This window comes from Haliotis cracherodii, unplaced genomic scaffold, assembly GCF_022045235.1.
Source record: "Haliotis cracherodii isolate W230 unplaced genomic scaffold, xgHalCrac1.p SCAF_1, whole genome shotgun sequence".
In the NCBI taxonomy this organism is placed as follows: Eukaryota; Metazoa; Mollusca; class Gastropoda; order Lepetellida; family Haliotidae; genus Haliotis; species Haliotis cracherodii.
The window spans coordinates 6,508,979-6,524,065 of NW_027266264.1; the positions used below are offsets into that span (position 1 = coordinate 6,508,979).

Genomic DNA, 15,087 nt, shown 5'->3' on the forward strand with positions numbered 1-15,087 from the left:
AGTGAGTGTCTCACACATCAGAGTGAGTGAGCACCACACACGTAGAGTGAGTGAGAGCCTCTTATGACAGAAGATTGAAATGCACACGATTCTATCACATAATATGCTGAACATTTTCCAAGCTAACCAGGTGACTTTTCATACTGAATTATTATAACACAAGCAGTATATGTTTTTATATTTATATATAATGGAGTATTTAATTCACAATGAGTGTTGTTTTATGCTGTGTCCTATATCAAAGTAAATAACTGAGACTGCATGAAGCAAACCGGTGGTTAATGTCATGAGCAACAACCCAGACCACCTGATGGTGTATTACCAGCCAGGGGACATGTGGTCACCACCCCGGCTCATTTTAGTCAGCTCCTACAACAAGAATGGAGTACTGAGGACGTATTCTGACCCAGAATCTCCAAAATGAGAAACTGTTATAGTAAGCATTATCAGTGAGTGAGTGAGTTTGGTTTTACGCTGCTTTTAGGCGGGGGACACCAGAAATGGGCTTCACACATTGTGCCCATGTCGGGATTCGGACCCGGGTCTTCGGCGTCACAAGTGAACGCTTTAACCACTAGGCTACCCGACTGCCCCTTAAGCATTATCAATAGTCAATATAGGTCAATAGTGTGAACACTGGTTCACACCATAACGAAATTGTCACACACAAGCTTACTATGCTTAACTCATGTGAGAGAAATTCTGTGGGAAGTTATCATTACTGCTAAGTGAGAAGGAGATGTGACACCACTTCTCTTAAAGAGCTATGGTAAAACACTGTGTCCAGAGTTGTCTTCACAATAAGATGGAGGTACGCTGGATAATCAAGAATGATATTTTGGCCAAATGTGATGATTCATATTTCCATAACATGTGCCATTTGTCAAAATGTTCAGTAATATATTATCTAGTTTGTTGTTGTCTGTAAATAATTGAGTCTGGAGTTGCCACATGAGCTATGTCATAACTGGGACATAGCTAGGATTTGAATGCAAGACCAGTGGATCCTGACATTGGGGTAAGGGAGGCAACTCATGAAAGCAGACTGTGGTGCCACTGTGTGCATGCTGCTGCATCTTTTTTTATCATTGTTTGTTTTTTTGTTGCCTGATTCTGCACTGAGCGAAGTCAGAGAGTCTGACAATCAGATTCTGTATGTTGCCATTCAGGTTGCTGAAGATCAGTTCCAACCCATCTTCCTAAGGCAAGGGCGTTAACTGACTATAAAAGTTTCCAGCCTTGCCGGACTAGGCTGGAATTTCAAGGCTTGATTGTAGCTCCACCCTTGCTTATTACAAGTTATGTCCCTTCTGTGTTCCTCCTATTGACCAATCAGATTCCATCTCTCATATCACTTGCATTTGCTTCAAACAGCTCAGTCAAGACGATCTGCTCCATAATCATATTGTCTATAATATATATTGTAATAAAACGGTTCTTACCCTGTGAAGTGCATCAAATCATGTGAGCACCTTCATTTAAAAAACATGAGAGAACTTGCAAAATATCTGTTGACGCCCAGTTGGCGGTACACATGCTTTGCAAATCCTGAAGTAGACTGAAATCTACACGTTAAAATCCATGTTGTTTACGAACCGGATGTCTAGTTCATTACGCGATGTTGATTGGACTATGCATAGACATGTGAGTCCAGCCAAAATGTAACTCATAACTGTAGCCTAGTTCGGCAAGGGTGGCAACGGGGCTTTTATAACCAGTTAACTCCCTTGCCTCAGGAAGATGATTCTAACCTGAGTTTTCACAGGTCCTTTAACCAGAAAACACACCTGAATTCTATAACTGTTCTGCATCAATGTTGAGAATTCAAACACTCCAGCTGGATTATCATTGGCCAATATAGTGACATTGACCTCAGCTGACCCAGGTCGTAACCTTTCCACTGAAGACCCTTCAATCCTCAGCTCTACTGTTACAGTTTCATTGATCTCTGGAATTTCATCTGCCCGGACACTGAGTGTTATGTCGATCTCAGACACACCTGAAGGTCAAACCAAAGCCTGTGATGAAGCATTGTATAATACACTAAATGTTTAAGTGCATCCTGAAATCTGCATAACATAGAGACAGGACTTTCAACTTTACATCCTACATTCTATATGTTTTGACAAACCCTTTTCAAATTAACAAATAGCTTTTCAAATTTATTAATTTAAAATTAAATTTGATACAATTCGATTTCCTGACAACCATGATATTAATAAACAGAGCCTACCCAAATATATACATATATTTCTAACATAACACAAAGATCTTAATACAAATATCAATCTTTATTGAAACAGATCAGTAGATTTGATGTCAGCCTCTATTTCAATTGTTTGACAACCATTATCATGATAGACTAATGCTTAGTCTCTAAAACTATATAAATATATAGTTTTTATAGAAACAAACAACTCCATTTAAATTGAAAAGGAGCCCCAGTGAGGGGAGGGTAAGATTCTAGATTTGCTTCATTTAGTGATAAGGCATTACAGTAAACACTGGGTGGAAGAGAACATGATATGAATCAGGTACAGTCAATCTGACTATAATCCTGACTGTAGCCGGGTGACCGAAAAGTACCTGATGACATGAGAACCACGCCTGTCATGCTGTCAAAGTCACCCGATGTAATGGAAGATGCTGACTCTCCGACTCCTGTCACAATCCACCTGATGTTGACTGGTCCACTGCTTCCCTCACGGTTGACCTTCAGTTGAACCTGCAAGTGGGGTAAGTGAGTGAGTTTGGATGACAGTCCACATTGTTGCATCTTCTTGAGGCAAGGGAGTTAACTGACTATAAAAGTCAAGTTTCCACCCTTGGCTTGATCCTAGCGCCACCTGTGGCTATCATGAGTTATGTCCCTTTTATGTCTCTCCTATTCACCAATCAGATTCATCTCTCATATCACTTGCTTTTGCTTCCAACAAAATGGCCATGCCCAGTCAAGATGATCTGATCGATAATTAAGATCTATATTGTGATAGTCCAAATATAACTCCATAATACAAGATGGAAACTAAACTTTAAAGTCAGTTAACTCCCTTGCCTTGGGAAGATGACATTGTTGGGGTACTGTCACCAACAAACAGTAATGTCTCCGTAATCAACCAAGTACATTTCATATTTAGCATTGAGATGAAGTTTTGAGTCCTAACTTACCACTCTGCTGCCTGACGTGGGCTCTTCAACCAGGACATCCGAGATGTCAGCAAATCCTATCTCCCCATTGGCGTTGGTGGCGGTGACAGGGATACTGACCTGCCTCCGGGACTGTAGGACAGGGCTGTTGTAGTGCCCAAACTCAGGAGCTGCAGCAGGGAATTGTTAGGACTCATTCATTTACATATCTGATTGACTTTTATCAAAAACACCTCTGTGGTCCAGAGGATAGACCGTGGTCAAGAGGATAGACTGTGTTCCTAAGCGAATGGTCAGTGGGCCTATCCCCAGATGCGTTTTACCAAAAGACATTAAAATATGGTACTTGTTGTTACCCTGCCTTGTGCTCAACATTATGGGGATAAAACAAGGACTGGAGTCAGTATACTGTGTCGAAGTAAGGTACCCAAGTTAAAACACGGCATGGTATCTCAGTGGGTTAGCACTTAGTCCAGACTCTGTACCAATCTCATTCAAATCATATCTCACTACCGCTTAACAAATATCTGAAGACATCAAATTACAGGTCAAGTCGGAATGACCTTTTGTGAACTTTAACTGACCAATGAACTGACTAACAAGAACAAAGCTGCATGTAGCTCACAGGGAATATTTATAATGTAAGCTACAGTTTAGCGACACACACATTGGTTGTATGTTTAACCTTAACACTTTGGTTTGAAGGTCAATAGGTGCCGGTACTGACTTATATCAATAATGACGTCCGTAATGTAGGCTTCAAATCTTCCTCCCGTCTGCAGGAAGGCTTTGGGTAGCAGAGGCACTTCCCCCGCGATGATATCCAACCCCTGCAGCAGCGGCATCTCGAAGTACCTCTGTGCCAGCACCTCATCTACACAAAGACACGGGGAGTAGTGGGTATATACAAGTATAGGATGACATCAGCACCTCATCTACACAAAGACATGGGGAGTAGTGGGTATATACAAGTATTGGATGGCATCAGCACCTCATCTACACAAAGACACGGGGAGTAGTGGGTATATACAAGTATAGGATGGCATCAGCACCTCATCTACACAAAGACACGGGGAGTAGTGGGTATATACAAGTATAAGATGACATCAGCACCTCATCTACACAAAGACATGGGGAGTAGTGGGTATATACAAGTATTGGATGGCATCAGCACCTCATCTACACAAAGACATGGGGAGTAGTGGGTATATACAAGTATAGGATGACATCAGCACCTCATCTACACAAAGACACGGGGAGTAGTGGGTATATACAAGTATAGGATGGCATCAGCACCTCATCTACACAAAGACATGGGGAGTAGTGGGTATATACAAGTATAGGATGACATCAGCACCTCATCTACACAAAGACACGGGGAGTAGTGGGTATATACAAGTATAGGATGACATCAGCACCTCATCTATACAAAGACATGGGGAGTAGTGGGTATATACAAGTATAGGATGACATCAGCACCTCATCTACACAAAGACATGGGGAGCAGTGGGTATATACAAGTATAGGATGGCATCAGCACCTCATCTACACAAAGACATGGGGAGCAGTGGGTATATACAAGTATAGGATGGCATCTGTAGACACTGACAGGAAGGAGGGCAGGTAGGTAGATATGGGGGAAGAAGGAGGAGGTAGGTGTGTTGTTTGGGGGTAATTATATAGGCACACACGCACAGAAGGAGAAGGAGAATGAGGAGAGAAGGAAAGAAAAGAAGGACAGAAGTAGAAAAGGAGAAAAAGGAGAGTAGAAATGCAAAGAAGGAGAAGTAGAAGAGCTTTCCTTGAATACATTACACTCCTTTGAACTTAGAAAATTATAAACTTTTCAAAATCATTATTTTGAACATAACAATCATTTTCTCCAAATTGACTACCAAGGGCTTCTTGTTTGGAATTTTAGATAACTATATTATCTGTAAGAATAAAAGAGGAAAACCAATCTAAATCAATCTTCACACTTCAGTGCTTTGTCGACAAGTTGACAGTACTGTCTCAGCACTGGAAGTTGAGGTGCTGCAATGTTGGACCGGAATACTGCAAGTATCTATGACAACATAACATTATTTTCACTGAATAGCAATCTGGCTGTGTTAATGTAGAGCTCTACCTGTGCGGTCTCTGTTGGCGTTGTCATAGTAGGTCAGTGAGATGTTGGCGGTGAGGTCTTTGAAGTGTCCTCCTTCACGCTTCAGCTGAAGTTTCAGGGACCGTGAAGTGATGGTCTGTGATTGTACAAAGTAATTTATTAATCATCAGTTGTTATTTGGTAAGTGGGTGTTTGTTGTTCAGTGATATTCCATATATATCTGATGGCAGCCTGTAAATAATCAAGTCTGGACCTAACAATCAAGTAAAAGATATTATGAGCAATGATCAAAGCCATGGGATATGATGACATGCCATCATCCAAGTTACTGAGCCTCACCATCTTTACTACATACGTTTTTGATCTGTTGCTGGAAGAGTGAGTCAAACTCGATTCTGCCGTACATATCATCACTGTCTTCTATGAGCAGAAAGGCTTGTGTTACTCCCTCAATGGTTGCACCCCCGGTCGCTTCCTGCAGAGTCACCACAAACTTCTCAGCTGGCTCGGAGAATGTGTCCTGCACAATCGTGATCCTGATTTCAGCTGTATTGGCACCATTTTGAAATTCTACCTCTCCAAAGAGAGGCCCCACATCTGATGTTACTTGGTCGGTTGTTTCATTATAATGGCTTATTTCCCATGTGGCTTTCACAGGACCAAAAGTCCCAGCATTTCGAACAACTTGGAATATGGCCACAGAGTATGTATCCTCATTGACTCTCACCTCTGGGTTTAATGTTGTGCTGTTTTCTGTTCTAAAGCTGATGACTCCATTTTGATTATCATTAGCACTAATTACTACTGTGGTTGTCTCTGCATTAGGAGCCCACACAACATCACCAGAAAATGTTGAAAGACGGAACTGAAATGTTTCATTCATCTCTGGCTGATCATCATCAAGGACGATAAATGAAATGGACTTGACAGTTTCTTCTGGTCCAAATACAAGCTGGCCATTGCTTGCTGTAAAGTCAACATTTTGTTGTGCAGTTCCTGGGCTAACTGAGTATTGAACTGTTGCCTGTTCAGAAAGTGAGCCGATCTTGGTGAAGCCATCTGTTGTCAGACCACGATTTACTTGTACAGAATATGTCTGACTGCCTGGTCCCTCTGCAAATCTGTACACAGGCTGGAAGTCAAACAATGAAACTATCAACCGTCATGTACTGATGGATTGATTGTTGATCACAGATGGATTGATGGATAGATTACAGGATTGATGGATCAATAGAGATGGATTGATGGATTGATAAATGGATAACAGACAGATTGATGGATCAATAGAGATGGATTGATGGATGGATAACAAATGGATTGATGATGGATAACAGATGGATTGATGGATGGATAACAGATGGATTGATGGATGATAACAGATGGATTGATGGATGATGATAGATGGATTGATGGATGATAATAGATGGATCGATGGATGATAACAGATGGATTGATGGATCAAAAGAGATGGATTGATGAATCAATAGAGATGGATTGATGGATGATAACAGATGGATTGATGGATGATAACAGATGGATTGATGGATAGATTGCAGGATTGATGATCAATAGAGATGGATTGATGGATGGGTAACAGATGGATAAATGGATGATCACCGATGGATTGATGGATAGCTAACAGATGGATTGATGGATGATCACAGATGGATTGATGGATGGTAACAGATGGATGATAACAGATGAATTGATGGATGTTGATAGATGGATTGATGGATGATAACTGATGGATTGATGGATAGATTACAGGATTGATGGATCCATAGAGATGGATTGATGGATGGATAACAGATGAATTGATGGATGTTAATAGATAGATTGATGGATGGTAACAGATAAATTGATGGATGGGTAACAGATGGATTGGTGGATAACAGATGGGTTGATGGATAGATTACAAGATTGATGGATGAATAGAGATGTATTGATACTATTTGATAGAGGGATAAATTGATTGATGGTAGTAGATGGATTGATGGATAATAACAGATGAATTGATGGCTGATAATAGATGGATTTATGGATGATAACAGATGGATTGATGGACAGATTACAGGATTGATGGATCAATAGATATGGATTGATGGATGATAACAGCTGGATTGAAGGATAGATTACAGGATTGATGGATGAAAACAGATGTATTGATGGTCTATAATAGTAGGTACCGGCAGCAGACGTATCTATAGAGATTCTCAAAATGGTCCGTTTTCACTTGCTCATTACTTTCTTATTTATGGATTAATAAAAAAAATAATACTACAATAAAGATTGTCCTTTTTCCTTTCATGTGTTGTGTGTTATTTGTTCATTAATAAACAATTGTATATCTAATATTAAGTGGCATTGCACTAATGAACCTTATTAATTAGTGCCGCGGAACGCTCGCCTCAAGACATTTACACCAAAGGAAAATACACGGTCTTTTTCTTGCTCTCGCGCATTTCACACAGGCAACGCAAAAATAAACTAAAAATAGTAAGGTAATCACCAGAGTTTTTTTGGAAAACTATTTTGTAACAGTAAATCATATTTAAAATAATTACTCGACTTTAAATCATCACAGCGTCAAAAGTATTCATTTAAACATTGTCAGTTCTGACATCAATTGATTCTTTATTCAATTTCCTTTCTAACAAGTGTACGAAAGTAAAGCTAGCTTGGCTGTCGCATGTGCGTCGAGCAAAATGTAGTGATTGGTGCTTCCACACTCGTACATTGGGTTACATCGGATTGGCCACCCGATGTTACTCGTATGTTTCCGGGTGTGATTGATGCACGTGATCAACTTACCCGCCAAATCTGACAGGTGACAAGCGACAGATTGAGACTGGACAGCAAACCGAACGGACGAAACCCACCGAAGCTACAACGATCTCAATCTCCCCCTCATCACGCTTACGCTGTCAGGTAAGCACCTTTTCCATATCACTAGGCTTTCACAACAATGGCGCTGTGAACAGGATTAAGCCTATTTGTGATATTTGTGACAAAAGTAATATGTCACACGACAATGGGAAAGAACTGATGAATGGGTCACGTGATGTCCTTATATAGAGCAAAACTCGTAATATGGAGCTTTTTGAGCTTTTTCATTGGCTATTAGAGTAATACCCCAAAGCTCTTTAGTTTTTATATTTATCACTTTTCGGCCGTAAAAACATACTCGTAATGTTAAATGCACAGTAATATCAAAGGGTGTTGATGTATCCACCATACATGTGTTTTGATCATGTCAACCACTGGAAGCTGCATGCTTTTCACCCGGCGTATTACGTGTAAATTTCCTGGTGTTGATTGCAGTGTTGCATGCACCTAGCTGTCAATCACTGTCACTGGGTGCATGGTAACGCTGTAACAACTCAACATATTTATATATGTGTAGTGTTACCATCATTTATCCATTGGGGGCGGTTGGGTAGCCTAGTGGTTAAAGCGTTCGCTCGTCACGCCGAAGACCTGGGTTCGATTCCTGACATGGGTACAATGTGTGAAGCCCATTTCAGGTGTCCCCCGCCGTGATATTGCTGGAATATTGCTAAAGTAAAACCTCACTCACTCGCGTCAAATCAATGTTCACACATTACAGGGAATACATTCGCAACAAGATAGAATACAATATTTTCTGTAATTACACCCTTGTTAGTAATATATAATTCTGCAATCTGATTGGTTGAAGAACCTTAATTTGAAGCCCCGAAATATTTCTTGAGTTTTCATGATATGTACGGCGTAAAACCATACTCACTCACTCATTTATCCATTTATACTATTATTATATGTATATATATATTATGTATTCACATTAAATAGTGGGTAAGTATTCTGCAGGTCTTTTCATTTATGCAGGGGTTTGCAGGTATGTATTCACTGTGCATTATTGTTTATACAAGGTTTTAGGTTGACCCTTCTGCACTCAGTCATTCGCATGACTGACAGCGGTCAACTGTCACCTAAGCCTGGGGTTATATTTATGTATACATGTATTAGGTTTTTCAATTATTTATACAAGGAGTTAGGTTGACACTACTGCGCTCACTCACTCTTGATAAAACTAACTGACAGCGGTCAACTGTCACCTAGACCTGGTGTGTTTATCGCATTTGTTTATTATTTATATCCATTTGGTAAGTGTGGTAGCTTTTGTAGTTGTTGAGAATATTTATTTATTTGTCATTTTTATGGTCATGTTTATGCCATGCATGAAATGTGATTGTGTTATATTAGCATAGGTCAAACGTTAGATGGTGCAAGTATTTCACCCTAGTATGGCCGGGTTTCATTTCAGTTTGCGACACCCGCTGACCGTACAGATTATTTGGGGTATGCCATCTTCTTTGTTCACTGGTGGTACAGTTCTGTTATCTTGCCTGCAGTGTTGTGTGTTCATCTGTAAGTCTGGTCGTGTTAGGTAAGGGTAGCTAATGCTTAGCAGCAGTAGTCGGTCCTTTGGGGGACGATATCGTTCACTTGGTTCTGGTTTGTGAAGCCTGTAAAACCGGTTGCTGACAATATGCGTCCACTTTTATGCTCTGTCCTTCATACGAATGGCATCATTCTACTGGTCAGCAGTCAGTATATTCGGCAACGATCAACTGGCGCTCTATCCTTCATCAGACGATGGGCTTCGCAGTCGGCTGCCACTGCCTCACCCTATTAGCAACATGTAGCTAATGTTGTTTGGGTTGGTATCAGTTCTCTACTGGTGGGGGGTATGGTTGATGGTATATCTTGGGTTTTCTCTGCCGCCATGGTCTCTCTAGCCCAGGTGTAATCCGACATGCAGGTTGCAGCTTCCATGCATCTATCGTTTGACATGTACATGATTTGTCATATCCATAATACTGACATTTCTTTACTTAGGTTAGTTTAATGTTATACAGCTACCATGTAGGTACCGACAGGTCAGCTTCGTCTTACCTTAGGTTGTAGTACAAGAGCAAGAATACTTTAGGGAAGGCTCGGACACTTATGTTCCTTTCCCAATTGTATTCATTCCAAACATAGGGTTTTTATAACTTGTACTTTCTAATTAATTATTTAAGACAGGTTTTTGGATTATTTCAGATAATCCAATCATGGCACCAGTTTACATTAATCTGTGCTCTGAGGAAGAACTCAAGCTTATTCTGGGAATAGGGATGAAACTAGCCAGGAAGATTGTTCAGCTGTGAGAAACCTTAGGTGTACTGACGGAGGAGGATTTTTGTAATCAGAAACCCTGAACAGGCTCTAAGCACCATCTACTTTGCCACTTGTACTCAAACTGCAGGCTCTTGGTCTCCAGGGATGGTGGGGCAACCTGGTTCTGGGCAAGCTGCACCATCCAAAACCAAGACACCTAAATCAGCCTTTGGACATTTTACTCCAGCTAGGGAAAGTACCCCGAGTAGGTTGTCGCAAGCTAAAATGTCCAATCAAGCAGTTCCTAGCTCTGATATGGATGCTATCAACTCAAACCTGAAACAACTGGAACAAGCGGAGACCAACTTGCAGGCAAGTCAGAGTCAGAGTGCTCTCTATGGCCGGTGGCAGTCGGCCACTCACAATCCTCCAGGGAGATGGAGGTTTTCTCTGAGGTTCTTGCCAACCTGGAAGCCAGCAGCCCTAAGGATCCTGGATCCGGCCATCTTGCCAAGGCACCCATGTAATGCTCCAGCAACATATTCATGTAATGCTCCAGCAACATATTCATGGGTAATGAACCTCGTGTTGCGAGGATTGAACTGGGATATTGCACTGGCATTCTTGGACGATATTTTGGTGATGGGTACCAATGTTGAAGACCATCTGATTAATCTCCGATCCATCTTCGAGAGATTCCGAAGTTATCAACTCAAATTGAAACCTCGCAAGTGTGAACTGTTTCAGCAGAGGGTTGAGTTTCTCGGTCGCGTAGTTAGCCAAGATGGCCTTGAGGCCAACAATGATGACCTCAAAATGGTAGTAACCTGGCCCTGCCACACCTGTACCAAGGATGTTGAAAGGTTCCTTGGCTTTGCCAACTACCACAGGATGTTTATCAGGGACTATGCTTCTATGGCAGTCCCGTTGTATCAAATTACGGGTAAGAAGGCATTCAAAGGGAATGATGAGCAGGAGTAATCGTTCTCGTCCTTGCGGCATGCTCTAACCCATACACCTGTGTTGGCATTACCTACCAAGGAGGACCCCTTCATCCTGGATACAGATGCTTCAGACAAAGCCATAGGAGCAGAGCTGATCAAAGTTCAAAATGGAGAAGATAGAGTAGTTTGTTTTGGCAATTTTGGTGATGAAACCCACCGAAGCTAACATGATCTCGATCTCCCCATCATCACGCTTACGCTGTAAGGTAAGCAGCACCTTTTCCATATCACTAGGCTTTCACAACACGACCATGTTCAAGTAGGTAATATTGAACCCTTTGTTTTTGCATCTATAAATCCTTTTAACCTTTGAGAACATTTTGGAATGGTTATAGCTGCCGATGTCAAACATAAAAGTGGCTATTTTTGTGGTACGTACCACTTCGATGATCTCGCTGAGATAACGTAAACAAATCGCCGCATGGCGAGTTCTGATATTATTTACAATGGTTTTTAGTGCTGATTGATAAAAAATGAAGATATATTTAACATTTTGAATAATTGACCTATATGGTATTTTAAAATCGTATCTGAAAAATGATTATTCGAACATATTTTTACTATCTTTTTGAGGATGGAGACACGAAAATCTCATGAAAATACAAGATTGCGGATGTAAAGGGTCCACTTTCATGCAAATGCTTTGTCACTGAATATGCATACATATGTTGAAACATGTTCGTGTAAAGCTTAGTTATAGAACAAACATGTATTTGATTGTCAATAAAGTAATTTTGGTTGATGATTTACGTCTACTGTCATGATATTTTTATCGAAATTAAACCAAGTCCGTTTTTGGAATATCCAAATAATATGTTCACATATCGATAATAAAAGGATGAAATCTAATTTATTGCTCATATTTAATAGTTAAACGATAACGCCTAGATATACACATATTTTGGCGATTACATGGCTTCAACTAAACATTTTACAATGTCATTTTTTCCAAGTAAGTTAAATTCCCATCCAATATCCAATAAGTGTTTGTTATTTATTTCAAAATGGAACTGAATGACATGTATTTACATATTTTTCTCATGATTTGAATTTTATATCCAATAATATTTTATATTATTATAAACTAATATGAGCCATGTTGACAATCTCAGAAGTGAAACTAATGAAATTGAGACATTGAATTTGAACCTTTATTGTGTTGTTTGTAAATAAACATGAATCAGTATTTCGCTACACAGTTGATGGTCCTTGTGACAATAGTATTATCTATATTTCATATTACTACTAATATGAGCCATGTTGACAATCTCAGAAGTGAAACTAATGATCATGAAATTGAGACATTGAATTTGAACCTTTATTGTGTTGTTTGTAAATAAACATGAATCAGTATTTCGCTACACAGTTGATGGTCCTTGTGACATATTTCATATTCTTAATTTGTTTAAGACATCCTCATTTATTTAAATGCTTTTTATTTGCTTTTGTTAGTCTTTGTTTTGTTATGAATTAATGCTGAACTTGTCCAAATGTAATTAAATTTGCCCACGTCTATGACAATAGATGTTTGATTGACAATATCTCAAGAACTAATAAAGATATCTTCATAATTCCTTTTTTGTTTTGCTTGTATTGCTTTCCAGTTTAAGAAAAGTCAGTGTGTTGTGTCAAAAAATGTAGTTAAAATTTTGGCTGCCGGTACCTAATAATAGATGAATTGATGGATGATAACAGATGGAGTGATGGATCGATTACAGAAGGATTGATGGATAACAGATGGATTGATGGATAGATTACAGGATTGATGGATCAATAGAGATGGATTGACGGATGATAACAGATGGATTGATGGATGATAACAGATTGATTGGTCGATGATAACTAGCAACTGGAAGTGAGTGAGTGAGTGAGTGACTAAGCAATATTGCACCATATCACATCAGCCTGTATCAACTTGGTACTTACACTGCGGAAGCCAAGAGGGGCATCATTAGCCTGTATGATGAAGGTAAATGAGGATCTTGTTTGGTCAATCCTGGCCTTGGGAGAGGTATCCACCAAATAAACTGTAAATGTTTCAGCATTTTCAGGTATCTGCAGGAAAAAGGAAGATTTCTATATCTGACGCTATCACTGTAAATATGTAATCAATGCAAATTGATCAAAGTGGCTAGACTTACATTCATGAATAGGTAATCTTTGTGATCATACAGTTTCATCTGATCTCAGAGACCACTTTCCGACAACTTCAATTGTTGAACATCATGCAATTTGTTAATTCATGCTTGTATGTTCAGGTAACAAAAAGTAGATTCATTGCCCTAAATTCGCCTGAAACTTAATAGAATAACCTTACACATAGCAATCTCAATTCATTCACTGCTAAATCAAATAATGTCTCTCCCTCTTCAGGTTTAAGGAACTCACATCATCTGCCCTGATCTGAAGCTGAAGGTTGTTTTCTCTTTCGTTTGGCTGAAACCTAACAAATCCGCTTCTTGGTGCGATGTCTCTCTCCACGTCAGCCTCCAAACTGCTTCCGTTGATCTGTAAGGGAGTTAAGTAGTTATCCATATCTACACACACCTCATCCACCCATCCATCAGTTTCTGGAGGCTGTTCCAAGTCTGGACCATTCAACCAAATCTTAATGGTTTGCACAACCAACTGTCAATGACCAAGCCCCTTCCTAATGCCAAGCATATTTCATGACAAGGGGATGATTTAGATTTTCAAATTGTGAATTTCCTCTCCAATATACCATCAGGTCAATTCTATGGAGTCTACATTCTCAAGTGTTCAATGAGCAAGTACAATTGATTCAAATTTCACGGAAAGACACATTTAGCAAACAGGAAAGCTTTTCAATCAATGTTTCACCATCAAAAGGATGGTAAAGTCATTCCAAACATTTTATAGTAGACATTCAGAGGAAGTTTACAAAATAGAACATGTTGGTTGTCAACATGGAGTTTTCATATCTCCTTACTCAATGGCACTTACTTTTTTTACAAAAATTGTGTTAGTGGCTGGTGCTACCGGTTGAGCAGGACATGTCTACCCTTTTTGTACATAAACACCTCATGTCATCACCAGCTTTCATCACTATTTACCTTTTATGCCCTATGTAATCAAGATAGATTATTCTCTGACATTTACATGTTGAATTTATAGATTTTCTTCTCTAATATGATTCAAGAAACAAAAGTATTTAGTTCATCAAAAGCTTTAATCTGTGTATTATTTTCTAACAAAATGATATTATTTTAGAAGTCAAACCAAAGTGGTAAAGAAATTATGAGTTGAAATATGAACATTTTATTTCACAAAGTACATGTTTTTGAGAGAATTAATTCATAAAACAAGTAATATAGCCTTGACCTGTACTACAGTGTGTGTTATAAGTCAGTATCTCTACTCACCATGTAGCTGACCATGATACTCCCAAACAATCCTCTCTGTCGGCCAATCTTTATGTTGATCACCTCCGTGAACGTCTTCTCAATCACCTGACGAGGTGATGCCTGAGAGATCGGTGAATGCAAATAATGGTGATATATTAATCTCTCCAGGATTATGTTGCTTAACAGTGCTACTATGCTTTCTTTACCAACTTCTAACTTCAACTCTCTGAACATTCAACAATGATAGGCATGTGGAGGACATTTCCAAATAGGATGCATCGGTTTTAAAAATGTGTGATGCAATTCCCTATCTTGGCTTGTA

At 39.5% G+C, this 15,087-nt stretch overlaps 1 protein-coding gene across 1 annotated transcript in view; it reads right to left on the reverse strand.

Moving 5' to 3' along the window:
* The window catches only part of LOC139471850 (adhesion G-protein coupled receptor V1-like), a 159,288-nt gene that overhangs the window by 117,926 nt on the left and 26,275 nt on the right, over positions 1-15,087 (reverse strand). Inside the window, exons 5-13 of the mRNA XM_071254352.1 lie at positions 14,784-14,885; positions 13,789-13,908; positions 13,327-13,455; positions 5,610-6,386; positions 5,276-5,390; positions 3,875-4,021; positions 3,169-3,317; positions 2,587-2,725; positions 1,788-1,999 (exon numbers count right to left, since the gene is read on the reverse strand). Coding sequence (XP_071110453.1) covers positions 1,788-1,999; positions 2,587-2,725; positions 3,169-3,317; positions 3,875-4,021; positions 5,276-5,390; positions 5,610-6,386; positions 13,327-13,455; positions 13,789-13,908; positions 14,784-14,885 — 1,890 coding nt within the window. The remainder of the gene's footprint in view (positions 1-1,787; positions 2,000-2,586; positions 2,726-3,168; positions 3,318-3,874; positions 4,022-5,275; positions 5,391-5,609; positions 6,387-13,326; positions 13,456-13,788; positions 13,909-14,783; positions 14,886-15,087) is intronic.